This window comes from Eulemur rufifrons, chromosome 3, assembly GCF_041146395.1.
Source record: "Eulemur rufifrons isolate Redbay chromosome 3, OSU_ERuf_1, whole genome shotgun sequence".
Taxonomy (NCBI): Eukaryota; Metazoa; Chordata; class Mammalia; order Primates; family Lemuridae; genus Eulemur; species Eulemur rufifrons.
In genome coordinates, this window is record NC_090985.1 from 7296682 (window position 1) to 7323108 (window position 26427).

Here is a 26427-nt window from a genome sequence, read left to right on the forward strand (position 1 = left end):
GCTGGGGACAAGGCCATAATGGCGCAGGGGGTAAAAGTCTCACTGAGGCCAAGAGAAGGCGGAATGTGCCGGGAAGTCGGGAAAACTGCCTTTTATAGGCATGTTCTCTTCTTTCTTTTTTTTTTCATCCAAGTTTACTCCCAGCGACAGTGCCACTCCGAGGCGCCCGGCCTGTCTGTGGTTGCGCCCGGGGCAGGCGGTGGCACCGGCATACCCCTTCCCCCATCTTGCCTGCAAGTTGCATGACCTGCATCGGAATCCACGGGGGGCGGGGGAGAATCCTTTCAGATACTGGATGCAGTTGAATTCACTGTATTTTGCTTCCTCGCCTGCCCTCATCCCCGCTCGGGGAGGAGAGCCCTGCTTTCTTCTGCGTGTGAATGCGGTAGTGTGTCTGCCTGCTCCGACTCCCCTAACCCTTTCTTCTCCTTTCCGACAGCCAGTGCTTGGGTTTTCTCACTGAACAGCTCACACTTGGCATCTTGACGTTTTATTAAGAAAAAAACCCCTACCAAGGCAAAAAGCAGGGACCCCCTCCCCTGCCCAACAGGATCTGAGCTCGCGTCGAAGGCTGCACCTGCTTTGCGCCCCTACCAGGAAGGGGTGCTTGTGTGGGAGGGAGGGAGGGAGGTTCTGTGCCCCCGAATCCGGAGAAAGCAGCCCGCCCGCCCCCTCACCCGGCAGCCAGCTTAGCGCACCCGAGAGCAGAGCCCGAGAAGCCGGCCTCTGACGGTGCTGGCGTGGCGCTTGCCAAAAAATGCCCCTTGCATCTCAATTTCCCGGCCGTTTCTCTCGCAGGCACGCCTCGCCCGAGGCCACCGCGGCTCTCCAGCGCAGCCCTTTCGGCGCTTGTTCCTTCCTTCCTTCCCCGCTCCCTGCTTGCCCAAGGCCAAACGCAAAACGCACTGCCAAGAAGGCGCAGTGGGCGCGGGGGCACCAAGCGTGCCATGCCCTGCAGTCCCCTCCCAGCCGAGCCCAGCTCCCTGGACTCTCGATTACAGAGATGAGTGTCATTCAGACCAAGGACCGCGCGTCTACGGCCCAGGTCTCCGGCTCTGGGTGCCTCTCTGGGGTTCCTGCGCACTCCTGGCCCCCGTGTCGCCGTCCGCAAGCCTGCTGCCCCCCACCCCCTCAGGCTCGGGAGCGCTCCCCGATCACCTCGGCCACGTTCATTTCACTTCCTCCCGCGGTCCGGATTGCAGCAAAACCGGGCAGCGCGAGGGCCAAAAAGTGGAAAGGAGAGCGCCTTTCCGTGTCGCACAGCCAGCTCGCCAACTCCCCCTCCCCAGCCCCGACCCTCCCAATCCCAACTGCAACTTTTTCCCTTCCGTCTCGGTTTCCCCCTGGCTGCGGCGAGCGGGCGCCGGGCTGCGAGGCGTGGAGCAGGCGGGCGGGCTGCCGCGCGGCTGCGGGTGGCGGTGCCGGCTAGAGCCTCGAGCCGGCGAGTGGGTGGGTGGGTGGGGAGGGAGGAGGGAGAGGACGGGCGGGGAGAGAGAGGGGTGTGGGGAGGGGAGGGAGGGGGAGATTCCGCTCTCCTGCCGCTCCCAGCCCAGGCGGGGGGCGGGGGGAGGAGGCCGCGACGAGGGAGGGGAGGAGGGGGAGGGAGGGAGCGAGCCGAGGAAGACGCTCCGATAACCCGTGCGTTTCGTAAGGCTCGGAGCACTTGTACATTTCTGCAGGCGCGCGGCGAGCCATTCGCGGTGGCTGCGGCAGCTCCGACTGCATCTTCCTCCTCCTCCTTCCCCTGGGCTCCGGGTGTGTGTATGTGCGAGTGTGTGTGAGTGTGTGTGTTTTGCAGGTGTGTCCGTTTTAATTCTGCCCAGTAGGTGGGACTTGGTGACTTTCGCACCATTTTTTCCTTTTCCATTTTTTCCCTTTTCAAATTTTTTTTTGCCTTCCCACCGTCTGTTGCAACCCTGCAAAGTCTCGGAGTCGGAGAGCGCGCCTCGCTTCCAGAGCCTCCGGACCCGGCGAGTCAGCGAGCGCCGAGCCGGCCACCATGCCCGGCAGACCGCGCCACTAGGCGCTCCCGCGGCTCCCACCCGGCGGCGGCGGCGGCGGCGGCGGCCGCGATGGTTTCAGACGCTGAAGGATTTTGCATCTGATCGCTCGGCGTTTCAAAGGCAGAGCCCCCCTCCCCCTTCCCCCCTCCCTCGCCGTCTTTGTTTCCTTCCCCCCCTGCTCTCCCCACTCCCCCCACCCCACCCCCCTCTCCTCTCCTCCTCCTCTTTTTTAGAAGCAGCGATCGGAGATGGATGTCTCTCTTTGCCCAGCCAAGTGTAGTTTCTGGCGGATTTTCTTGCTGGGAAGCGTCTGGCTGGACTATGTGGGCTCCGTGCTGGCTTGCCCTGCAAATTGTGTCTGCAGCAAGACTGAGATCAATTGCCGGCGGCCGGACGATGGGAACCTCTTCCCCCTCCTGGAAGGGCAGGATTCAGGGAACAGCAATGGGAACGCCAGCATCAACATCACGGACATCTCAAGGAATATCACTTCCATGTAAGTCAGGCGGCCGCTCCCCAGCCCGCCTCCCCCTCGCTCCGTGCCTTGCTCTCGCCGGCCCGCGGCCGGGAACCGGCCCTGCGCCCGCCCTGGCTCGCCGCTGCCCGCCGCTGCCGGGCGCGCGCCAGGCTCGCTCTGGCTCGGGAGATGCTCTCGGGCTGCGTGTCCAGGTGACTCCGGCCCTGGCGAGGCGTGATCCGGCCGTGCGTGTGCGCGCCTCTCCCCGGAGAGGACCCCGGCCGGCTGAGGGCACGCGGGGCCCGGCTCCCCCCGCGCCCCCGCCGCCGCCGGCTGGTTTTGAGGGTGCGAATGGGGCTGTTCGCCCCCCACCAAAAAGCAACAGTTTGGCCACGCTCAAGTGGGATAAAGTAGACGAGGTTCGACTCTTCGGCAGGGGCGGCGGTGGCGACAGTGGCCGCGGTGGCAGCGCTTAGCCTGGCCCGCAGGGAAGGTGACAGATAGGGACTGCTCGAGATCCAGCCAAGATGTTTAACTGTTTCCTTTTGGAAACAGCAAAACACGCTGACAAGTAAACAAGTTGGGAGCTGGCTGCTCGCGGGGACTTTGGACGTGTAGAGGCCGTCATGGACGCCTACCTCTTCCCTTTCCCTCTCGCCGCCCTCTCCAGCCCCATTTTGGGCATTTCCGAGACATCCCCCCTTCCCACCCTCAGCTGTCTCTGGGCGCCTCCACATCCCTTCCCCAACTGCTCCGGGTGGCAAAGGGAGGGGAGAGGGCGTGTGTTTTGGGGACGGGGGTTTCTGGTATGGTCGTGCAGATCCGTTTATTTGGAAAATGGAACTCTGGCTGGCTTTTGCTGGGTTTTGCCCCGTCTGAGTGAGACCTGTGGTGGCCTGCTCTGTTCTTCTTATTTTTCTTTGGTGGGGATTGGGGGGGGGGGGCAGAAGCAAAAGAGGGGGGAAAGCAGGAGCTCTGGGACGCGGAGCTGCCCACCTCTTCTCTCGTCGACCCCCTCCCATCCCGCTGCCCTGGAGACGGGTGTGAGCGGCCCTGGGGTGGTGGAGGGTAGCTCACCCCTGTTTCCCTCCTAGGCTCTCACCCCTTGGGGACCCCAGAGGTGAGGATGAGAAGGGTTTGCCCTGAAGTGCTGGTCAGGGTCTGAGGAAGGCATTTGGGGTGTCTCTTTACCCACTGGGGGTACTCGAGGGACCAAATCCGCCTTTGGTGCTTGCTGCTCTCCCCACACCTCCCTGTGCTTCAGCCGAGAGCCGTGGGGCTGCAAAGCCAGGAGGAATTGCAGTCCTGCTCTCTCAAAAACCCGCCAGCCCTCTTGGCTTAATGGAGACCCTGCTTGCGTTCTTGCAGCTGACAGTTTGAGGGGAATGGACAGCCCAGGAGATGTCCCTGACTCCTGGCCCAGGAGACAAGCTTGACCCATATCTCAGCTCTGCGTTCACTCCCTCACCCCCTTCAACCCGGCCAGAGATGACAAGACAAACAGCCAAGGGAGGGGGAGAGGGGGAAGCGGGGAGGGCAAGGGAAAGAGGACAGACCCAGTTGTGCCTCTCCCTCCCTGCAGGCCACAGCCTCCCAGCATCCCCAGGGATGCAGGGAGGGCCCGGAGTGAGATTGTCAGGGAAACTCAGACTTGGAGGTGCACTGCGGGGCTGTGTGTGTGCGGTGGGGTTGGGGGGGGGGTTAGTGGCCAGTCTTGGTGCTCAGGAGCCGGACCTAGGGATTTCCAGAGTGGGCCAAGGGTTGGAGGAAGATGTCCCAGGTGCCCAGTGTGGGTCTCTGGGAGTGGGTGAGCTGCATCCAGCTTGTTCTGTGCTCCAAGGATGTGTGTATCTGTAGGAAGCCAGTGGGAGGCAGGGACAGTCACAATCACGTAGGCTCTTTATAGCCACACAGAGGTGTCGCTCCTCCAAAAATGATACTCAGGGAAGCAGTTTGATAGGGAAGAGTTGGGTTGGTCTTTCCAGGTGGCAGGAAAGGTCCGAGATGGGTGGGGACTGGGGCGGTATCCCACCCCCGTTGGCACTGGAGGGTCTCAGAGGGCATCTGGGAGGATAGCGAGCAGGGAGTGGATTGGGAGCCCCTCTGTGCCTGTGTCCCCATTCTTATTTCAGGACTTGGGCTCTGGCAGGTCATCAGGACTCCTTTCCCTAAATCCGTCCCAACATGGAAGGGCAAGGGAACTGGATTCCCACAAGAGCTGTGCCAGTGGCAGGTGGGGGAGGGTCAGAGGTCACGGGTCGGATGACCTCTCCTCACCAGTCTCCTCCCCAGTGCCCTGTTATATCTGTGGCTGCTATTGACTGAACTGGGGAAGGGCCCAGCCTTCCACTCCGGAGGCAGAGAACCTGGGGAGAGGGAGGCCAGTGGTGCTTACCCTGGGAAGTCGTGTTCCCATCCTGATTTTACCCCTGAGGAAATGGAGGCTGGGTGGTAAGGTGACTTTCCCCAGGCACACAGCCCCAGAGGGGGAGCCAGGCTCAGCATCTGAGCCCAGGCCCCCCACTCTTCAGGCAGGCTGGAGGGGGGTGTGCGGGCAGGGAGGAGTGCCCCAGGGGAAGGGGGCTTCATCTGAAGCCCAGGCTTTGTTGCAGAGGTGTTCTTCAGATTCCTGATGTTACCAGGGAAATGGGGTCACGGGGTCCCCCAGTCTCCGTCAGCCTGAAGCTCTAGGTGCTGGGATATGCCCCAGGGTGCAGCTTGGGCAGTCTCTGGGCGCGAAGAAGAGGCTGGGGCCTCCAGGGATTCACCCTCCTCTTCCTCCTGTCCTGGGCTGTGATGTTCTGAGCTCCCTCCTTCAGGTGCTGAAGCTCCCTGTGGCTCTGCTTCTCAGGGGTGTGTGTGGAGGGCTTCCTTGTGCACCTGTCCCGGAGTGTGGCCAAGCTGCCTCTGGTGGGGGAGGCTGTCCCCTCACTTGGCTGCCCCATCAGTGTCAGGAGGAAATCAGCTGCAAGGCACCAGGCCAGAAGTGTGGGTGTCACCTCTGCCCTTCCCAGAGCCACGCTGCTCCCCAGGGCCCTCCCTGTCAGGCTCATTCTGCTCAGGAGGCCAATCGTTTTGCGTTTGGAGCTTTTGACACACAGTGACCTCACCTAGAAGGATCCATGCGCAGCCACGCCCAACCAGGCTCTGGCATCACAAAGGCAGGAGGGTGGTGCCCGGGGTGGGCTGTCTGGGCTGCCTCTCTAGGCCAGGCCTGCCTGAGGCTGGGTTGGAAGGGTGTGACCTTTGGCTGTGAGAAAGATGTCTGGGGAGAGTATGGCGTCGCTGGGCCAGGTGTTCTTGGGGCTGGCTCCCTGGGCTCGCAAAGACCATGGGCTCTTAGTGGGGACTCTGAGCCGCCAGCTGGGTCCCACCCTGAGCCACCACAGGGTCCCTGGTACTTGGCAGCTCTCTAGTCCCTTTATTTCCACTCCCCTCCCTGAAGGCACACTCCTGGTTGGCTGAAGGGTCATTTGGGCTTTGGCTGCTGTACTGGCTCCTTGGTGCTCCATCTTTCTAAGAGTCGGTGGAGACCCAGCCTTGACAGCGACCAGGGAGAGGTGGGATCCCGGCAGGGGTGGGAGCCGGCCCCAGCTCATTCAGGAGGCACAGTGAGGGGCCCCAGGATTGAGGCTGGGCCTGAGAGAGGTAGGCTTTGAGGTGAGATTTAGAAGGGGGAATAGTTACAGCTTGGGGAAAGATAGTAATACTTCAGGGATGACAGCTGGGGGCCCTGGGCTCCAGGGGTCCTGTTGGTGGGCTCCAGGCAGGGCCAGAGTCCTGAGCCCCAGCAAACCCAGCAGGCCAGGCTTCTGCCGTGCATGCTGGGGCCAAGGCCATCAGCCCTGCGGCTTCGTGGGACCTGAGAACATGACAGCTTGAGCAAAACCAGCCCAGCCTGTCCGTAGCTTTGAGAGTGCTTGTATACTGGGCCCAGGAGGCCTGAGCCTACAGCCTGGAAGGTTCCTCAGGGTTCTGTAAGGCTACGCGCGGCTGCCCCCCACCTTGCTAAAGTGGAGTATGCTGTAGTGAGAAAGGGAGGGCCTGGTGCCCACTCCCCCAGGAAGCCCTCCGTCCTTGCCCTGCCACTCTGCCTGCTGGCTCCTCCTCCTGTCTGACTCTGGGGAAGGACCAGACCCCTCCTCAGCGGGCTCTTGGGTGGGATGTGGGTAGCCTGTGGCCCTCCCTTGGGATGGCACTTGCCAGTATCAGGACATCTCTACTGTGGCCTGGGGTCCCCATCTCAAGTGCTCCATTGGGTGTCTGGGACAGGGATCATAGGCACCATCTTCAGCCTCCCCTTGGGGCCTCCAGTTGGCCGGTGGCAGGTTAGGATTAGGGAAAGGGATGGGACAGATAAGTCCCTCCTTGGCTCTTCCCCCAACCCTCTGTGAGCCAATCAGAGGGAGTAGCCTTTCTGAGCCTGTAAATTCAGCTATGAATTGAGGCCATGGGCCGGAGTGTCTCCTCCAACTCACACATATGCCATTCCAGGGCCCAAGGAACATCCCCCAGGAGGCTTGGCCAGGCCACTTCTAAGGGCACCTCCTTTGGGATGGTGGTGACACTTGTGAGACCACCAGGAGCAGTGCATGCTGTGCTCCTTCCCTGGGGAGGGGCCACTGGTTACTTTCCCCTTCCTTTCCTTCCCATCACTAGAAAACTTGGGCATTTGTGACACATGACACAATTTGGAGTCAACTGCCCAGACCAAATGCCACACTTCACAAGAATGTGCTGGGGCCTGCAGCCTGTCATAGCCAGCTTCGTGGTCCCCCTCTGCACCCTGGGCTCAGGGCCAGGAGGACGTGTCCCTCTGCAAAGCTTCCAGCGCACTGCTGGAGCAGGCCCTCCCCTGGGTGCGAGAAGAAAGCATTAGAACTTCTATTTCCAATTATTCTTGCCTAGAAAAGGGAATATTTAATATTTAATATATGGATTGTAGATATATAAGCATATAATTTAATAAATATGACTGTTTTGGGGTTATAAAATAAATTTTTTATTGCTAAATCATGCATAATCAAAACAGCTTGGCGCCCAGTGTTCTTGTGGTGGGGAGAGTCTGTGCTGGAGAAGGAGACAGGGCGATGACAGGAGGGGGGTCCTGAGCCGCTGGCCCCCGCTGGTGCTGTGCCAAGGAAGGGTTGGTCAACTGGGGGATGGGCGAGGGACCAGGCTGGCTGGGAAGGGGATCTCAGCTCCCCCTCAGGGTTCCCAGGGCCTGCACACCCCCTCCCAGGGACCAGGCCGGCCCTCAAAAGATGGTCTCCTAGTCCCCCTTGGGACCCACCTTTTTGTCCCCATTCCTCATCTCCGTGATTCAGTTAGATCATGACTTTCAGTTATAGTTGCTGAGTTTATTTCTGTGACAGCTACTTGAAGTACTAAGCAGAGATTGCCTGTCCTGTCCCATTTTACAGATTAACAAAACAAAACAAAGGACAAAACTGGAGTCTCAGGTGGCCGAGTTGCCATGGCTCCAGGTGGAAGGACCCAGAGGGTCCTCCCTTGCTGCCCCCTCACTGCCTCTCTGGTTCTCTTGGCTCCATTCTTTCTCTCTCCGGCTGTGGCCCGTCTGCTGGACATCCTGTGGTTTCTTGGGAAGGGAGATGCAGAGCATTTTCATCCAGAAAGTTCTTTTTCCTCCAAAGGGCAGCACTACGGGAATGACCCATCTTTGAGGGTCTTGCGGAGGGTGGCTGAGTGTGGCGACTGGTCTGAGAGTGGCCTGGATGGAGGCTGGACGCAGTCACTCAGATCTATTGGCGACCGACTGAGTGATCAGCTCAAGTCATTTGTCACTCCCTGAGCATCACTTGCCTCAACTTGGGAAACACAGCTACTCCTGGTGGTGGGATGTGTTGGGAGCTCCTCTCTGATGGTCTTAAAGAGTAAGGTCTCCAGGGAAGCCAAAACCAAAGCCTAGCGCCCCGTGAAATCCTTAGAACCCCCGAGGAGTGTCCTCAAATTGCTGCCACTTCTAAGTGCACAGCTCACCAGAATTCAGAGCTGGAAGGGACTTCTGCCATCATCTCCTCCCTTATGTTACCCATGAGGGTTCCAAGGCCCAAGAGAGGGGCAGGGACTCAGCCGGGTTCCACGGGTCCGGTCGCTGGGAGACTTTTCTTCCCAGGCGTATTCCCAGGTGCTGGTGCCACCTTCTCCTCAGCCCTGGCTCCTGTTCTGGGCGCTCTGTCAAAGCCAGAGCCTCCCCCATGACTGTGTCTCCCTCTGAGGCGAAGTTTCCAAATTCAGGGTCCCCAGAGGCAGCAAGTATGTGAGGCTGGCAGCCCCAGGGCTCCTTGCAGCCTGCAGCCCACGCCGATTAGAAATAAACTCAACCAGGCCTTCTGCTGAGTCTGTTCACGTACAGGGCTGGGGAATCTGGGGCTCACTTGGCAGGCTTGGCGGCCTGTCCTTTCTCCCTGGCCCCTCCTCTGCCCCCAGTTCCTCCAACTGGCTTGTCCCATCAGAGGTGCTCCAGGGTATGGGTGGTGGGGGATTCCAGATTCCTTCCCCCGACAGAGGTCATCAAGCCTGGAGAGGACCCTGGCAGCTGCTCACTTCCTCCACCTGGCTTTCCCAGCAGCTCCCGGGGCCTGGCCTCCCTCCAACTTTGGACAAATTCCTCCCCTCCTCTGGGCTTCAATTTCCTTATCTGTAAGGCAAGGATAATAATAACTACCACCTTAGAGCAGCACCCTGTTGAATTTCAGCCCTGTGTCCGGCCTGGCAGAGAGGAAGCTGTCAATACATGATCACTAATAACAGCCATCATTTACTGAGTACCTGATAACTAACAATAGCTAGCATTTATTGAACACTTACCATGTTCCAGACACTGTTCCAAGCCCTTTAAGGGTAATACCTCATTGAGGGCTCACACCAACCCAATAAGATAAGCACTATTATTAGCCTCATTTTCCGGATGGGGAAACTAAATCCAAAGAAGGAACTTGGTTAATTTCATGCAGCCAGTAAAAGGCAAAACAGCCTGGCATTTAAATATTAAGCTGTATTTCCTATATTCTTTTGCTATACTATTATGCAAACTAGCATGCACATACATGCATGCATGTATATGCACATACACACATGCATGAATATATTACCATTATGAGAAATTAATAAATAAAAGCATTGACATGAAGGTCTAGGAAAATCCTTTATTTTGTGACATCCCAGTTCCCTGGGTGATAATTGCCCTGGCTGGGGTTGGAGGGGAAGGCAAATGGGATAATTATGGATATGGTGTTGGCCAAACAGTGCTGGCCAACCCAGTCCAGACAGCCTCTCTAATGCTGGGGGCGGCATTTGGGTTCCCCTCCTGATCTGTTCCCAACAGATGGCCTCCCCTGAGACCAGGTCCCAGCCACACTCTATTCCCAGGCCTCCTTGACCACCCCATGATGTCCTGGCCTGTGAGGTCAGGTCAGCCCCACAGTAGACCAGGTGCCAGCTGAGGCTGGCTGGGATTCAGGAAGCTGGCGGCTGGGTCCCAGCCAGCTCCTCTCTGGGCTGAGGCACTGTCAGCAGGACTGCACCCCTGACTGCCCATGGCCAGAGAGAGCCTGGATGGGGAAGTGGAGGGCTGGGTGGCTTCTCCCAGGGAGAGCTTTGGAGTACAAGGACTGCCTCTGGGTGCAGAGGAAAAGGAGCTGTTTGAAGTGCTGGGCAGCTAGAGTTGGAGGCTGATGTTTAGAGCTTCTTTCCTGGAGGGTGGATCCAGGTCTTCCTGGGTCCTTCCCTTGCCCCCTTGACAATAAGCAGCTTTTACCCCACCCCTTCCTCTTTCCCTGTCTCTCTACCCTCGCTACTCATGGAAGCTCTATCTGTCTCTCCACAGGAATGAGCTATGATATGGGAGATGGCTACAACTGTCCCCACAGAGGGAGCAGGAGGGTCCTGCAAAACAGCTAAAATTGCAGGGCAAGCGTTTATGTGCACATGCCATCTTTGCTGCCTGTTGGCCTTTCAGCTTGTCACATCATGGAACCTCTCCAGCCTCTGGCCTCAGTTTCCATTTCTGGGAGTTGGGGTCATCCAACTAACTCTTCAGCCCGGCTCCATCACAGGGTCGCTGGTCTCTGTTGGACCCTTGCAATGACATACTTGATGGGCTCTGTAAACAATTGGGTACCATGTTGTTTATTTCATTTTCCTGATGTCTGGGAAGATTTTTGAGTTAAGAAGAAGATTAAGACTTTGAACCATAAATTATTAGATCTGGAAAGGGGACTCAGAAATATTCTGGGCCGAGTCCAGTTTTACAAAGGAAGAACTTGAGGCTCATGAGAGGTGAGTTGACTTGGCCAGTCACCCAGTGAGTTCCTGGCACAGGGCAGACCGCACGCAGAGGCCCTGCCTCCCCATCTGGGTTGGGTCTCCATCCCCCTTCCCCTGCTGGTGTCTGCTCTGGGGCTGAGGGATTCAGGCTCCATCGAGGCAGGGAAAGGGGCCCTTAGCGTCCTGCAGAGAGGGAGAGAATGAAGACAGCAATCTTAGATTTGAAGTCCTGATCCCAGCTACCTGCCTCGGTCAGCTGGGCTGTGTGCGCGTGTGTGGGGGCGTCTGTGCACAGACACAAGTGCATCCCTTCTGTGTTCTGTGCACATCACCTCCGAGGTCTCTGTAAACAAACCTTAGAGCCTTTGGCTTCCTGCCTGCCGAGATCGTCTGCGTCTGGACTCCCGGTGGCCGCCAGAGGGCAGTGCGGCGCACGAGACGGTCCAGGGCTGGTGGCTGCGCAGGGCGGGAGCTGGGGATGTGGCGCTAGCCTGGTGGGAAGTGCCCCGCCACCTGCCTCTGGGAGCCTTGCCTGAGCCAGGGCGGGGCAGGGAGGCCAGCTGTCCCCCACGCGGGGCCTCTCTCAGCAGAGCTGGCCCTGCCTCCCTTGTATCTCTGCAGTCTGGAGATGCGAGACTCCCCCACCGGGGCTTTCTGGCTTGGGAATTCCTGGCTTTCCGGGAAGGAGGTGGCTGGGAGAGTGTCCCGGCTGGATGAAAGTCTACTTGAAGTGCTTCCCTTCCCACCCGCTCTCAGCAGCAGCGGGAGGGATCAGCTCATTTGCATGGGGGGTACTGGGGATGAAAGAGTGGGACTCGGAGGATCCTGCCCAGGAAGATCCCAGGTTTGATGGTGACACCGGGAAGTTGACAGCCGTTTACACTGGGGTCATGGGAGAAGTGAGCTTTATATACTCCCTCAGGCTGTTTGATACGCTGGCCCAAGTGTGTGGGCCTCTGTCACCTGTCCCTGCCCCCTCACCCATGCTTGGAAATTACTGGACACCAAATAGCTGCTCCGTAAATCCCAGGCCCTGACATTCACCTTAACCTTAACCTCTCTAGACCCCGTGTGTGCTTTCGGAGATGACTGTAGACAGTGAAGGGTAGCGAAGTGCTTTGCCAGCCGGGGTCCCGGGCCCTGACTGCACTGGCTGGTTTGGACAGGACTTCTGTGGGTCCTGTGGCCCTTCCGTCTGTCCCAGGCAGTCCTGTATTTGAGTAAGTGTTGTCTTGTTCCACGCAGTCGGCCCACAAACGAGCCTGGTCCTGCTAACAGGGTCAGCAGCTCTTGCAGTAGTGCTGAGCTTACTGGGCTGGGGCCTGTGGCTGCCCCGAGGCCGGCCCCCAACTGCCGGGCCAGGGCTGCAGGCTGGGCCCTCCCCGTGTGGTCAGTCTCTCCCCACCTCCGTGTTTCTCATAGTTTTCCAGGTGTGGTCCGTTGACGAGCAGGAATGCGGCCGACACTCAGGGTCCTCCTACCGGGCTGGAGGTCCTTTGCACGGACAGCCCCACTTACTTGTGGCAAGACTAGAGGAAGCTTTAGCTCGTGACTCTGCCTTTTACCAGCTGTGACCCTGTGGTGGCTGCTTAATGTTTTTGATCCTCAGTTTTCTCATCTGAAAGATGGTGATAATAAAAATAATGCAGGGTTATTGTAAGATTTCAGTGAGAACATCCGTGCATGTGTGTGTGGGAGCATGTGCGTGCGTGTGCGCATGCGTGTAATGCTGGTTCTGTCCCTGTCATTTTTTCCCCGTCCCATTGCCACACGCCAGAACCTGATCCGCACGAGCATGGCTACGATTATGGCCCTCATCTGTTCTTCCTGCCTCCAGCTCAGTTGACATATTCGTCTTCTAACCGGGGTGGGCAGTTAGAACAGTTCCTGCGCCCCAAGCTTTTCGGTGGTTCCTTTGTCCAAGAGACAGCTCAGTGTGGCGGGAAGAGGAAGGAAGGAAGGAAGGAAGCTGGTCAACTTTCAGCTTAAACCCAGGCTATAGGCAAGTTGTCTAACTTCTCTGACTCTCAGCTTCTTCATCTGAGAAATCGGGCCAACTATGTCCACCTCGGGGAGTGGCTGTGAGGATTCGGTGAGATCATGGTAGGTGGCTGGCATGGGTTGGGGACACAGAGGCCAAACTGGAGAGTGGTCCGTGGGAGTCTGTGAGAGGTGCTGGGTAGCGACGTTTTTGGGTCCTTGAAGAGTATGATTAGGGGAAGTTACATGAGGGGAACGAGCACCTGGACAAATCTGAGGGAGGCCACAGAGGGACCAAGATGGTGTATGTTTGGAACAGGGGACAGAGGGGCAGAGGCACATGTCTGCCTCAAGCACGGGGAGATTGTTATGGTTGCTCTTGATAGGAGATTCATTTGGGATACCAAGTGTCAGAGCGTCCCAGGCAAAGCCTTTCCGCTGCCTGTCTCCCTCACTCCTCAGTCCCAGGAGTTTGGATGCCTGGATCCATCCAGGATAATTTAGCGGCACTCCAGCCTCTTGCAGATGTCCCACGTGGCTTTATTGCTCTTCTTGCCCTACATAGCCTCCAATTCACTAGCTGATGCCCTCTTAGCTATTGCAGTTCGATAAACCTGTCAGCCACAGATGGGGCTCCAGGACCAGCCCTCACAGTAGAAAGAATTCAGGGATCCAATTGGATGGGGTGACCTAAAATCCCTCCAACCCAGCCGTGAGAGCCTCCAGTGCACGTTCATCCCAGTTCTATGTTCAGCCACAAGAGGGCACTAGACCATGATTTCTGCAGGGAGGCAGATGCTGTGGAGACCGTGCTAACCTGACTGTGCCATCCATGAAGGTCCCAGCCGCGTGGCACTTGATTTCTTCTCAGATGCCAGCTTCTCTGAGGTCGTGACAAACCAACTTGATTCAACCAGAGCCCGTAGCATTGAGACTGATACATCAAAGGAGGCTAAATTGTGTGGTGAAAATGTCATGGAATTTGGAGTCAAACTCAGGTTCCCATATTTTCCCTTTTTTTTTTTTAAAAAACCTATGAGTAAGTTACTTAATTTCTCTGGGCCTCATTTTCTTCACCTGAAAAGTAAGGTGTTATTGGGAGGTGTTGCTGTGAAGATTAAATTATATGATGTGTGGAGAGTGTCTGGAACATGGTGGATGCTCAGTGGTTGGCCGTGTGTCTCTTTCTGGAAGAAGGATGAAGTTAGGCCACGACTCAGAGTGTTTGCATGAGATCCTGTTGGCCTGGTGGGGTCATCTGACCCCCACCCCAGTGAACACTCTAGGGTTCCAATTAATTGGGGGCCGCAGTGACGCTCAGTAGCTGGAATGGGGAGCAGCAAGTGCATTCTGATATTGCAGGGTGGGGATGGTGGGGTTGCTGGGGCCACCTGAGGCTGAATCATGGGCAGGGATATTGGCTTCAGGGGTCACATCAACAGAATTTCTTCCCCTCAACTGCAGGGTACTAGTGACGATTCTTGGACGGTGTTAGTGTAATGGTGGCTACTGGGGCTGTTTCCTGCCTGGGCCGCAGTACGAGGTCACAACTGGAGAAAACACACATGCAACTAACTTTATTGTAGCCAACCAATCCCGGCACCTGAAAACCAGACCCTTTTTGGTGTTTTCCAGGGGTACTATTTTTTTGAGTTGCTTTAATACAATCTCTCTGGTTGACCTCAGCCAAGAGACTTGAGCTCTCTGAATCTCAGTGTGTCCATCTGGGAAATGTGTGGGTGGGGCTGGTTGACTGCAAGGGCCTGTCCAGCTTGGATCTGGGTGTCAGGCCCCAACGTATACCCTTTGCTGAGTAAGTGCGTGTGTGGAGGTTGGGACTGGGTGAGAAGGGGGCAGTGATGGCTGCTAAGCTTCAGGCTTTGCTGGTGAAGAAACTCCGGCCTGGAGGAACGAGGGCCTTCCCTCTGCAGAGGGTGGCTCTGGGGCTGGGCTGGGCTGTCTCTGCCTCCTCATCTTGTGTAGCCTCTTCATTTATCCACCTGGGATCCAGGAGGGAGCCTTGGCAGACAGGCCAGGCTCAGGAAGTTATTTAATATCAGCTTTGCTCCAGATTGTGTTTCTGACTCCCTGCCACCTCTTAAGTGGCAGTCATTTTAACAAATGTGGCGATAAGACACTGAGTGGGAAATAACATGAGAATGGGGAGGGGGCAGGGGCACGGGGGAGGGGTGGAGTCTTATTCCCTTGGCAGAAACCTTGTCTTCGAGGCACTCAGGAGTAAGAGCAATGGAAGAGGAGCTCGGGAAGCCCCTGGCGGCTGAGGGAGGGGGTTGAAAGAAGTGCCTGATTTTAGGGCCTGTGGCCTATGGCTGCAGCTTTCCCTCCTCCGTGGGAGGGCCCTACATACTCTGGGGGCTTCTGGCTCCTGTCCCCGGGGCAGGTGTTGGAGGGGCAGCCTCATATTCCATTTTTCAAAGGACTGTCTTCCAAGTGCATAACAGACAGCTAATGGGGACCTGGCATTGGTGGCGTGTTCAGCCCATGGTGACTGCTGAGCTGCATCTGTAACTAGACTGTGGGGTGCCCAGGTGTCTGGCCGCCTGCCTTGCTGCCTGCCAAGGCCCAGCCTAGCATCTGGACTGCTGGGGGAGGACGAATAGATGCGCTAGCAAGGCCAGCCTGGCTCTTCTTTCTGCAGGACTAGAGAGGCGAGGAGTCCACCCTCACCCTAGCACCCAGCACCAGCCACGGCACAGGCATGGTGCTGTGTCCCGGGGCACGGCGTAGAGAAAGTAACAGACCATGATACTTCCCTGTTGGGGTTTAGAGTTGAATGGCAGACACAGGCGTTAGACAGATGATTTACAGCTCAAAGCGTTATCTCAAGAGAAGCAGGGACAGAATTTTAGAAAATGGGGCTAATGCAAAGTTTAAAGAAAAATGTGTGTGTGTATATATATGAAAATGTGGTTTCCCTAAGGTGAAGAAGGTCTAATTTTCCTAAATAGAGTTTTAAAAATTCTAGGTTTTCCTGCTCTCAGATCCACTTAGTGCTGATAACGTGGGGTGAGTGGCCAAGACGGTGTCCCCTGGCTGCGGAGCTGATGCTTCGGCCTTGCCGTTGCTCGCAGAGGCCCCGTGCTCCCCGTGGGAGCAGACGTGGCAGACGTGACCTCAGCCTCCCTGACCCTCACCTAGGATTCGTTTTCTAGGGTCATTTCTTATCTCCATGGAAATGACTGGCCACTCTTCCTGCCCTGCCTGCCCCTGGCCCTGTGGGCTGTGTCTCCTGACCAGGTAACTGTGCCCACCTGTGCTCACTCCGGGCTGCTGCTGCCTGCAGTCCGGTCAGGCCTGCTCTGGCCTCAGCGCTCCGCCCTGTCTGTCCTTACATGCCCGGGGTGGGGACACTGGACAGGGGAAGGGGCACGGCTGGCACCTCAGTCCAGCTGAGGCTCTCTGGAGCCTTGCCCTGTGCCCTGCGTGGCGCTAGCCCATTAACGTTTGCTTCCCCGCGGTGCTGTGGCTCCCGAAGGCGGGCACGGAGGCTCGTCCTGCTCTGTCCTCAGGAGCCAGCACCTAGCAGGTGCTCGGGGAAGGCCCGAGGAACGGGACTGGCCCACGTCCCCCACCAGAGTGTCGCAGGCCTACAGCAGACCTCCCAGCGTGGCGGTGGGGCACACGCCTCTGCCCACATGCCGGGCGCTTCGTCCTCTTCGCTCTCCGTACCTCTGTGCCTCCGGCAGAGCGGCCTGTTGGGGGAATCTTCTAGAGGAACTTGAACTCGTCATGGTGAGAGCAAAAGCACTGCGTGGTGACTGTTCCAGGTGCTGAGGGCACTCTTATTTTAACCCTGGTCCATTCACAGCAGAGCCCGAGGAGGCAGGTCCTATGATCACCCTCATTTTGTGGAAGGGAAATGGAGGAACAGAGTGGCCAGGTAACTTGCCCTAGGGCGTTCAGCTAGTGACGGCGGAGCGGAGACTTGCAGAGTCACACCCCCGCACCGTGCACCTCTCCTGGCCCGCCTCCTCCGCCTCCCCCCACAGCACGCAGGCCCCCTTCGGCCGACAGGACTGTTTCCACTTTGGTAGTGGTAAGGAGGGTGGGGCAGGGCATTTGGGACCCAGTGGGGTTTGGGATCCCTGCATTTTTGTGGACACAGGACACATTTTGTGTTTTTGGCTACATCCTCACAAAATGTCACGTGGGTGAAGGCAGGATGGGGCTGGCCTCTTTGTCTTGTCACTGCTACCAAGTTACTGGTGCATCTGAGCAAGGCACTGCTGTCCCTAGGCCTAAGTTTTCTTATATTTCAAATCAGGGGCTGGACTAGGTGATCTCTGAGGTCTCTCTGGCTCTGACTTTGGGATGAGGGGTGTGACACCATGCATGTGCACACAGGTACGTGTGCATGCTGTGTGTGTTTTCTGGAGAACTGACCCTAGTGGTTCGCACTTGGGCGTGCCTTCCTGTCACCCAGGGGCTTGCTAGGGCACAGGCTGCTGGGCCCCACCCCAGAGTTTCTGATTCCAAAGATCTGCTGGGCCTGAGAAATTGCACCAGGTCCAGGACCACACTTTCAGAATGACTGTTTATGCTGATGGCTTTCAAGCCGTGCTCCCTGGAGTGAGCTCAGAGGTGGTGTGGTATCTGCGTAAGATTTTTATGAATAAGTTTTCTCAGACTGCAAAAAGTCTGAATGTCTCCTTCTCCAAGAACATTAATTCACTTCCAAACACATTCTGACGGACGTTGTTCTGGTGCTGGGTTCTCTCTTCGTCTCCTCTCTCCTCTTCTTTCTACACCCCAAATATGGTGCCTGGCCGCTGCGCAACTGTAGCCCACACCCGCCTTTCCCTGCAGGGCTGGACTTGACCTGAGCGTGCTCTGGCTTACATGATCCGATATGTAGTTTTGAGATGAAAACACAGCCACGTTACAGAATGCCCTTCCAGACTCTAGTTTGTTTTTAAAAATGATTTGGGAGGCAGGGAAAAGTCATTCTGTAACTGCAGCCCAAGAACCTTAGTTGGCTCCTAACTGCTCCCAAGGTGAAGTTCAGACTTCTCTCAGTGGCACTCAGAGCCTTTCATGTCCAGGCCGCGGCGTCTCTCTGGAGTCTGGCCTCCTGTTACCCGCCATGGGAGTCCTCCTCCCCAGCCAGACGGATCTGTTCCTTCCTTAGACGTTCCCAAGCATCCTCCACTCGTAGTCTGGTGGCTGGGCCCCTTCCCCTGCCTGGAAGTCTTCTGGGCTTCATGCTGCTCACTCGGGCCCTACCTGGCACTCAGGTCCCACCTTCGAGATGTTCTTTGTTGTCCAGACCCATGTTTGTGGGTTGTTCGAATTTTCCAGTCCCCAGAGCACATAGTGATAGCAGCTGCTATTTGGTAAGCACTTTTCTTCAGACACGGACGTTTATATAGTAACTCATTTAATCTGCACAACAACCATCGGAGTGGAGAACTGCTCTCATGTGACAGATGAGGAAATTGAGGCCAAAAGGTACAAGAGCTTGTCTAAGGCCACAGCCGTAAATGACAGGATTCAAACACGGGCCGACGCCGGAGCCCACGTTCCCACATTTATTGCAGTAGTGCATGCAAGAGCAAACACAATTTGAAACAAGTTAAAATGTCATCAGGAGACATTTGAATCAAGAAATGAATCATGGCATATTGATATGATGGAATCCTATATAGCAGTTACAATGAAAACCTTGTTCTCTGTGTACTAACATGGCTATATTTTGGAAACATAATGCTGATAAAAAAAAAAACCATTTGCAGAATGACATACCAATGACCAATATAACATGTTGTTTATAGACACACATATAGTAAAAAGATAAAATCACAGACTGGATGCAAACCAATTTCATGATAGCCTTGGCTTCTAGGGAGAATGGAAGAGAAAAAGAAGGGTATATATAGGGCTCTTAACTTTATCTGTAATGTTTTCATTCTCTTTTTTTTAAGACAGTAGCATATGACAAAATGGTAATATGTATTAATGCCAGGTGATGGCTAGATAAAGTATTTAATACACAATTCTTTGCTTTTTCTCTATTATAATGAAACTTTAGAAACCCTAAGCAATAAAAATATTATTATACCCACTAGATTTGTAATTTAAAATAAAAATATTAAAGTCATTGAATTTGTTGGCTGGGGCTACCATAACCAAGTCCCACAGACTGAGTGGCTTAAACAACATAAATTTGTTTTCTTATTGTTTTGGAGGCTTGAAGTTCAAGGTCGAGGTATTAGCAGGGTTGGTTTCTTCTGAGGCCTCTCTGCGTGGCTTGCACACGGCCACCTTCTTGCTGTATCTTCACGTGGTCTTCCCTCTGTGTGTGTGTGTCCCAATCTCTTCTTATAAGAACACCAGTCGTTTTGAGTTAGAGCCCACCCTAGTGACCTCATTTTAACTTAATTACATCTTTAAAGGCCCTTTCTTCAAATACAGTCACATTCTGAGGTTCTTTGGCGGAGAGACAAAGCTTAGCCCATAACAATCATAGAACAAAGAAATTTGCATGTTTGCTGAAATTAAAATACTTCCTTGGATGTCCTGAGAACAGAATCCTGCAGAAGTTCATCAGAGCTGAATTCCTCCTATTTTGGGTGCATCTTGCTGTGGATGCCCCGCGTCTCTGCTTGGTTGGCATCGCCAGCAGGGGGTCCCGTGGAGGAAGCTGCACGTTCTTGGGTGGAGTAGAGGTGGATAAAGGGAAGAGCACACAAAAGCAAGTGCAGAGTCTGAGGAGGGCCCACGGGGTGGTTCTCTGTTTTACTTAGATCAGAGGTGTGAGTAAGCACAAATGCTCACGTAGGAAGTGCACTATTTTCTCTCTTTGTATTAATTAATTAACTAATTAATCAATTATCTCAACAGCTACCAGGGAGCACCTCACTTGTGTCAGCCACCACGTTAGGCAGCCCCCACCCACCCCCAAATGACAACGGGGAGGGACCTCCGGCTCTGGGGTGGGATTTGGGTTCACAGTAAGGGAGAACTTCCCAAGAGAATAGGCCACAAAATAGGGCTATGGGATGCTTTTCCTTGGGACATGTAAATCAATAAGTAGGACTCCTCCATCCCCTCATTTTATTGTGAAAATTCTCAAACGTACAGAAAAACTGGACATTGTGCAACGAATATCCATATCGCTGTCACCCAGATTCCACGGTTCGTGTTTTCCGCTACTTCCTTTATCCTAGAATCTACCCATCCTCCCATCCCTCTATCCGCTCACTAACCCCTCCTATTTTGCTGATGTATTTCAGGCACATCGGAGATGTTAGTACACTCCCCCAAAGCCTTCAGCATGTGTATCGTTAAACTAGAGTCCAGTATTTGTTTTCACTGTTTTCTTTTGAGGATATATTCAATGAAATGCGTACATCTTAAGTGTGCATTCTCTTGAGTTTTGCGAAGCGCACCTGCGCGGAACCCAAAGGCATCAAGGTCCAGAATGTTACCACCCCCTAGAAGGTTCCCCATGCCCCTCCCAGTCAGTCTCTGCCACCACCTTTTTAGAAGCAGCCATTGTTTTGGGGTTTTTCTGGTAATAGATCACTTTTGCCTGTTCTACACTTAACATAAATGGAATCATATAATATGTATTCAGCAAAAATGTTTTTGGGATTCATCCACGTTGTTGCAGGTATGAGCATTTGGTTCATTTGTATTGCCTAGTAGTAGTACATTGGATGGGTGAGCTGCCTTTGTCTCCTCCTGTTTTTGGAACTGTGAGACTGCTTCTAGTTTTGGACTATTATGGATAAATCCGCTATGAACATTCTTGTACAAGCCTTTTTGTGAACATATGCTTTCATTTCTCCTGGGTCATTCTCTACGAGTAGACTTTCTGGGAGTACGATAAATCTATGTTTAACTTCATAAGACACTGCCTGACCTTTCTCTGAAGAGGCTGTACCAGTTTACACAGTAGGACTGTTTTTGATTAATCTGGGTTAGGAGAGACGCGTTCACATGACTCACTGAAACACGATTTATTGTATCTTTGTCTTGCAGATGAGGAAATTGAAGGGCAGAGGGGTGGCCTCACTTGCTCAAGGTCACCCAACTGGTAGGTGGTGGAGTTGGGATCCTGTCTGACTCAAAGCCTAGGGGACTTCTGGTATGACGTGCTGCTGCTTGCAGAGGCAGGGCAGAAGCAGGCAGAAGCAGCAGATGGCTGACATCTCAGGGTTGCCGTCTGGTGTTCCTGGCCCAAGGATTTCTCTGGTCCCTTCGGAGCCTCCTGGTTCTCTCTGACACTGTGGAAGCCAGGGCCAGGGGGCCATTCCCTGCTCTTTGGCAGGGCGGGGCCCTGGGCAGGTATTTTCCAGCCTGGGGCTGGATGGTTTCCTTAAAGTTCTCCATTCACCCAGTTGTACACCCCTCCCAGGGGCCTAGGTTGTTCCCGTGTGCCATGGACAGACGAAAGCCAGGCAGCTCCCCTGGGCTTGCATCTCTCTCCCAAAACAATCCCACTGGGAGTCGCACCTGCTGGGTGCTCACACCTGGTGTCTGGGGAAGCCCCAGACCAGGGCGTGTCCGTCCACTCCTTGCACACAGTCTGTGGCGGGGTGCTGAGCGCCGGGTGTGACAGTCAGTCAGGCCTGCCTGGTGCTGGCCTCACAGAGCCTGCAGGTGGACAGAGGTGCAAACGGGCCTCGTTCATTCGTGGCGGTGATGCCGTGATGCACGAGACAGATGAAATGTCTGGCCTGGGACCTTACAATCCAGTGGGTAGATCATCAGTTTATGAGTAAGCAAATAACTAACAAATAACGACCATGTCAGAGAGTGGCAATTCCCGTGATGAGACCCAGCAGGGTGATGTGTTATGAGGAGTGGCCGGGTAGGGGAGGCTGCCTTGGTGTGAGGCGGGGTAGGTTCTGGAAGGAGGTGACCGCCCAGCTCGGATCCAATAGGGGAGAGTCAGAACTTTGTGAGCTCGGCAGGCAGAATTTTCCAGGCCCTGCAAGGGCACAGCAAGTGTGACACCTCTGGGGTGGGAACGGGCTGGAAGTGTTGCGGGGGCCTGGAAGGAGGCCGTGGGTGGGCTGCATGGGCTGAACTGGGGGCAGGGTGGGGCTGGAGAGCCCGATGGGGACCGGGTTGAGCAGGCCGTGAGAAGGGGGTTCGATTTAATCCTAGTGACATAGGAAGTCCCGGCGGGTTTTCCCTTTTAAACAGAAGATGATTTGACTTACATCTGAAGTGATGGGTACAATAAATGTGTTCGAGAAAGAAGGGCAAAGGTGTCTGCGATTCCACGGACAGGTACTTAATCCAGGCTGGGGCTCGTGGAGGAGGGTCCCAAAGGAAGGGACAACTGAGCGGAAACCCGAAGGACAAGCAGGTGTTGGCCACACAGAGAGGGCAGATGCGGTGGGGGGTTATTCCAGTCCAGGGAACAGCGTGACGAGAACCCTGGAAGCAACAGAACCGTTAAGGAGCTGCAGGAAGTTCGCTCTGGCTGCAAGAGCAGGGAGGGGACAGACCACACCCGGCCTCGAGGATCTGGGCTTCTCATGAGGACAGTCGGGGTTTGGTCCTGTTTTCCTTTGTCTTCCGGTCGCTTAGTACATGCCGGGTCAAGGAAGTGTGGGGCGACACAAGAATGAATGAGTGAATGAATGGACGGGGAGAGCTCATGCTGGCTGTGGGGGCTTTTTGAATGTCAGGGGCACTTGGGGCCGGAGAGGGGCAATGTGGTTGGACTGGGGTGGCATCCAGCACCTCTTGACCGGAGATCCAGGCTGCCTGACCGGCCGGCCCGGCCCCAGAGCGGCAACTCTGGCCTCCTCTGCAACACGTCTCGGCACGCAGAGAAGGCCGGGTGGCACCTGGCAGGCACGGAGGGGCATGGTGGCAGGAAGGAACTCCAGCTCAGGAATGCCACTTGTTAAAATACATTTGTTTATTCAGAGATTTAATTAACATCTTTAAATATTAAAGAGTAAACAACGTGTGTCTAGTGGGACTCAACATTTACCAACAGGAGTTCTGACTTATTTAATTATTTGTGTTTTCCCGGCCCTGAGAGTCATGTTTCCAGAGAGGCCGTGGGGACTGTGGGTTCACTTGGACAGGCAGGGAGGGGGGCCTGGGAAAGCTGGAAGCCAGGGGAGGAGAAGCAAGGCGTGAGGAGGGAGGGAGAGTGAGGAGGAGGAGGAGGAGGAGGAGGAAGAAGAGGAAGAGGAACAGGAGAGGAAAGAGAAGAGCAGCTTCCGAACAGGTGGAGGTGTCCGGGTAAAAGAGGCGCTGTACTCAGTTGTGCAGAGGGAGGAGAGTTTCGGGGTTTCAGGCCGGGGGACCAGGCTGCAGGTTAGGAAGGCCTGAGCCCACTAGCAAGCCCTGGGGGACTGTCTACAGCTGGGGGCTTGCAGGGTCTGGGCTTCCTCTCACTCGGATGCCGACTGCGGACCTAGCGTGCTGACTTTGTGGGGTGCAGCTCCCCACGGTGCCCGCAGGGCCTGCAGGCTGCACTGTGGCAGCCACTCCCTTGCTTTGCAGGGAGGGAAGGGTCTGGACAGAAAATAAGACCCCCAGCCACCACTGCAGGTGGCACTCTGGGAAGCCAGAGGTGTCGCACAAGTGATCCGCATTATAATATCTCCGCAAATGAAGTCCTGGCTGCTGAGAGATTACACTGGGGGGGTTATTTATTGGCAATGCGCTCTACGATTTTAATTTTTTCTTTTTGCTTATTCAGGCTTTAGCTCCAGAGGAAAATAGCCTGGGGTGGCTCCGAAATAGATTCTCTCTGCCCCATTAACTTATTCAGTGAGTTTAATGGTCCTTTTTCCCCTCAGCCTTGAAGCCGTCATTAAAAGGCAGAGATTTATAAAAGCAAAGACACTGAGCTTTAGTCAAACTTTCGCTCTGGGCTGGGGGTGGGCAGGGAGGGGGCAGCTGGGTGCCCCTTCAGGCCCCGCCCCTGTCACCCGCGAGTGGGCCCAAGGCCTCAAGACAGGAGCTCTGGGCCAGGCGGATGGTTTCCTGGGCGCCTGGGGGTAGTGATGCCACCCTACAAAACCTCTTTCGGGGTGAGCAACCTGGCTTTTCCTGGTTCTCACAGGGCCAGAGTGTGTGGGTGTCTCTGAAGTGTCACCGGAGGGCTCGGGGCTGAGTTCTCCGTGGCCCTCAGCGGGCCTGTGGGGCCGTGTCTCGCACACCCGCTGCCGCCCTCGCGGCCGCTCACCGTCTGCTTGGTTCAGTTTACTGCACATCAGCTCTTTAGAAGTCACTTCTCGGAGGGAGGTACTTGTCAGAAGCCAGTCGCCTTCCAGCCAAGCGTCTGGAGGAGCAATTGCCCAAATGGCCAGTGAGCAAACGGCCAAAGATAACAGGCCGAAGGCTGTGCGCTGAGTCCCGTTTGCCAAATTTACCAAAACCTTGATTTAAGGAATATAATTACTGAATCAAGCCAAGTTAAGCCACTCCAATCCAGTGCTGTCCAATTTGGTTCAATCCAATTCACTCCACTTCGCTTCCTCCATTATCTGAGCATCTGTGGGTGCGAAGCCAGACATTGCAGAGGGCACAGGCAGAGGAATAAACTAGGTCTGGGAGCAGATCAGACAAGTGCACCGTTCTTCAAAAGAAGGTGGGTGAATTAGACGTGTTGTCACACACTTGTTGTCCCATCCACTCGGGAGGCCGAAGCGGGAGGATGGCTTGAGCCCAGGAGTTCGAGGCTGCAGTGAGCTGTGATAGCACCACTACAGTCCAGCCTGGGAGACAGAGCAAGACCCTGTCTCTAAAAACAAACAAACAAACAAACAAACAAACAAAGAAGGTGGATGCAAAGTGTGAGGTAGCCACAGAAAGGGATGCAGTGGGGTGGGGTGAGCTTTAGAAAACCTTGAGGAAAGGGGCGATATGGGGGGGCTCCCTGCGTGCACAGGTGGGATCTGGACAGGGAGGGAGGTGAGGGAGGACATGTCAGGCTGCAGGTGGCGCAAGCATCAGCAGTGCCCAGCGGGGTTGAGGAAACACAAGGTCCTCACTCACCCGGAGAGCAGGGAGAATGGCGGAGCCCGGAGAGGAGACAGGAGCTGTGGGTTTCCTTGGGGAGGTCTTGAATGCTGGCTCAGGCCTCTGTGCTTTATTGGGTTAGTGACTGGAGTCGCTGCAGGTTTGGGAAGATAGTCTTAAAGAAAATTCAAATGGCTTTAAAAAAAATTATAAGTATGTTTGTTAATGGAAATAGCAAAAAGTAGAAAATAGAAAAATCTTTTTTAGCTCTAGCAACCAAGGAGAAAAACTCATACTTTGATGGATTTCCCCTAAGTCTTAGAGTAGGGTTGATTCTAGAGTCAGCGAACAAGGCAAAAAGTGACCTTTGAAAACTCTTTAAACTGTCTGTGAGTGGACACCAGATGTGTCCACGGTGAGAGGGCACAGGAGCTGAGACCAGCCGGGGGCACAGCGGGTTCACAGAACCTCCCTCCTGCTTACCCCGACGCATCTCGCATTCAGTGACATGGGGCAGAAGCACCGGCATTTTAAAAATAGTTATTTTTTTTCTGGGTGCATAGAGCTAAATTTGCATAAATTCAATGTATAGAAATGTGTAGATTGAATGAGACCATTGTGTGTGTGTGTGTTCACGCGTATTTACATGCACCTGAGCAGATATTTTCGATTTGTGTTTTAAGAAGAATATTCTAAAAGTGGACTGGGTCGAGGAAGAGGAGAAGCAGACAGTGGGAAAAGGAGACAGGGCAATTGCAATAACTACGGTGGGTGATGTGGGTGGAGGCAAGGAGAACGGAGAGGAAAAATATTTCAAAGACTATTCAAAAATTTTAAGCAACGCTGGTTCTATGTGTTGAGTGAGTGTGAGAGAGGGAGGCATTAAGGGGGATTAAAATGTCCAGAACTTGGGTGAAGGCGGAACAGAGCTGCCTTGAGCAGGGATTGTTGGGGGCAGAGGACGGTGATATCCGTCTGGAACAGCCTGAGTTGAGGGTGCTTGTGAGAGGTGACGAGCACGCGGGTTAGAAATGGTCTGGAGCCGTCCTGCCTCTGGTTGGAAGGCCCTTCTCGGTTAAGTTCACCGACACAGAGAAACCAGCGAGAATGGCTCTTTACATTAGGGGGTTAAGACTTGGCTGTTGTCTGGGAGCTCGTTCTGCCGTGGCCACCAGTCAGCCTGCTCCTGGGTGTCCAACCTACGGCATTTCTTCAGAAAATGGGCTTTCTTTTGTGAGAACTTCGTTAAAATTGGTTCTAAAAACGTTTTCCCTTTGTCTTCATTTACAAGGTCCTATTGCTGCCCCTTCTCCCTCCCCCGCCCAGTCCTGCGGGTAGGATCAGCCCGTCCCAGAACAGGTGCGCTGCAAGGGAATAGGAGAAGTCGAGATGTTGGCGTTTGGGTAGAGCAGCAAGAAGATTGGCTGGTGTATGATTATTAGTAACAATGCTGAAACTTAAAATGATGCTTATTCATCTATACTCCAATGGCTTTTGAGAATAGCCTTTTGCTACTCTTTGAGGAAGGCTGGACAGATTTTATTGTTCCATTTTACAGAGAGGCAAATGACTTAGATAAGTCTGCCTGTTGGAGGTTAAACAGGGCCCTTTGCACATTAGTCCGTCTTCCATGATCACGTTCTCAGAATCTGAAATGAAAAGGTGCTCTGCAGAGGTGAGCATATCCCATACATGAACCTTGAGCCATCCTGGAAAATCCAGGCATCTTCTTATCCT

General features: G+C 54.8%; 1 protein-coding gene across 7 annotated transcripts in view; it reads left to right on the top strand.

Annotated features, from left to right (window-relative positions):
- Window positions 1–2251: 2251 nt before the first annotated feature.
- The window catches only part of NTRK3 (neurotrophic receptor tyrosine kinase 3), a 347333-nt gene continuing 323157 nt past the window's right edge, over window positions 2252–26427 (top strand). For all 7 annotated transcript variants that reach the window (XM_069465743.1, XM_069465745.1, XM_069465746.1 and 4 more), the window contains exon 1: window positions 2252–2499. In XM_069465743.1, coding sequence (XP_069321844.1) covers window positions 2252–2499 — 248 coding nt within the window. The remainder of the gene's footprint in view (window positions 2500–26427) is intronic.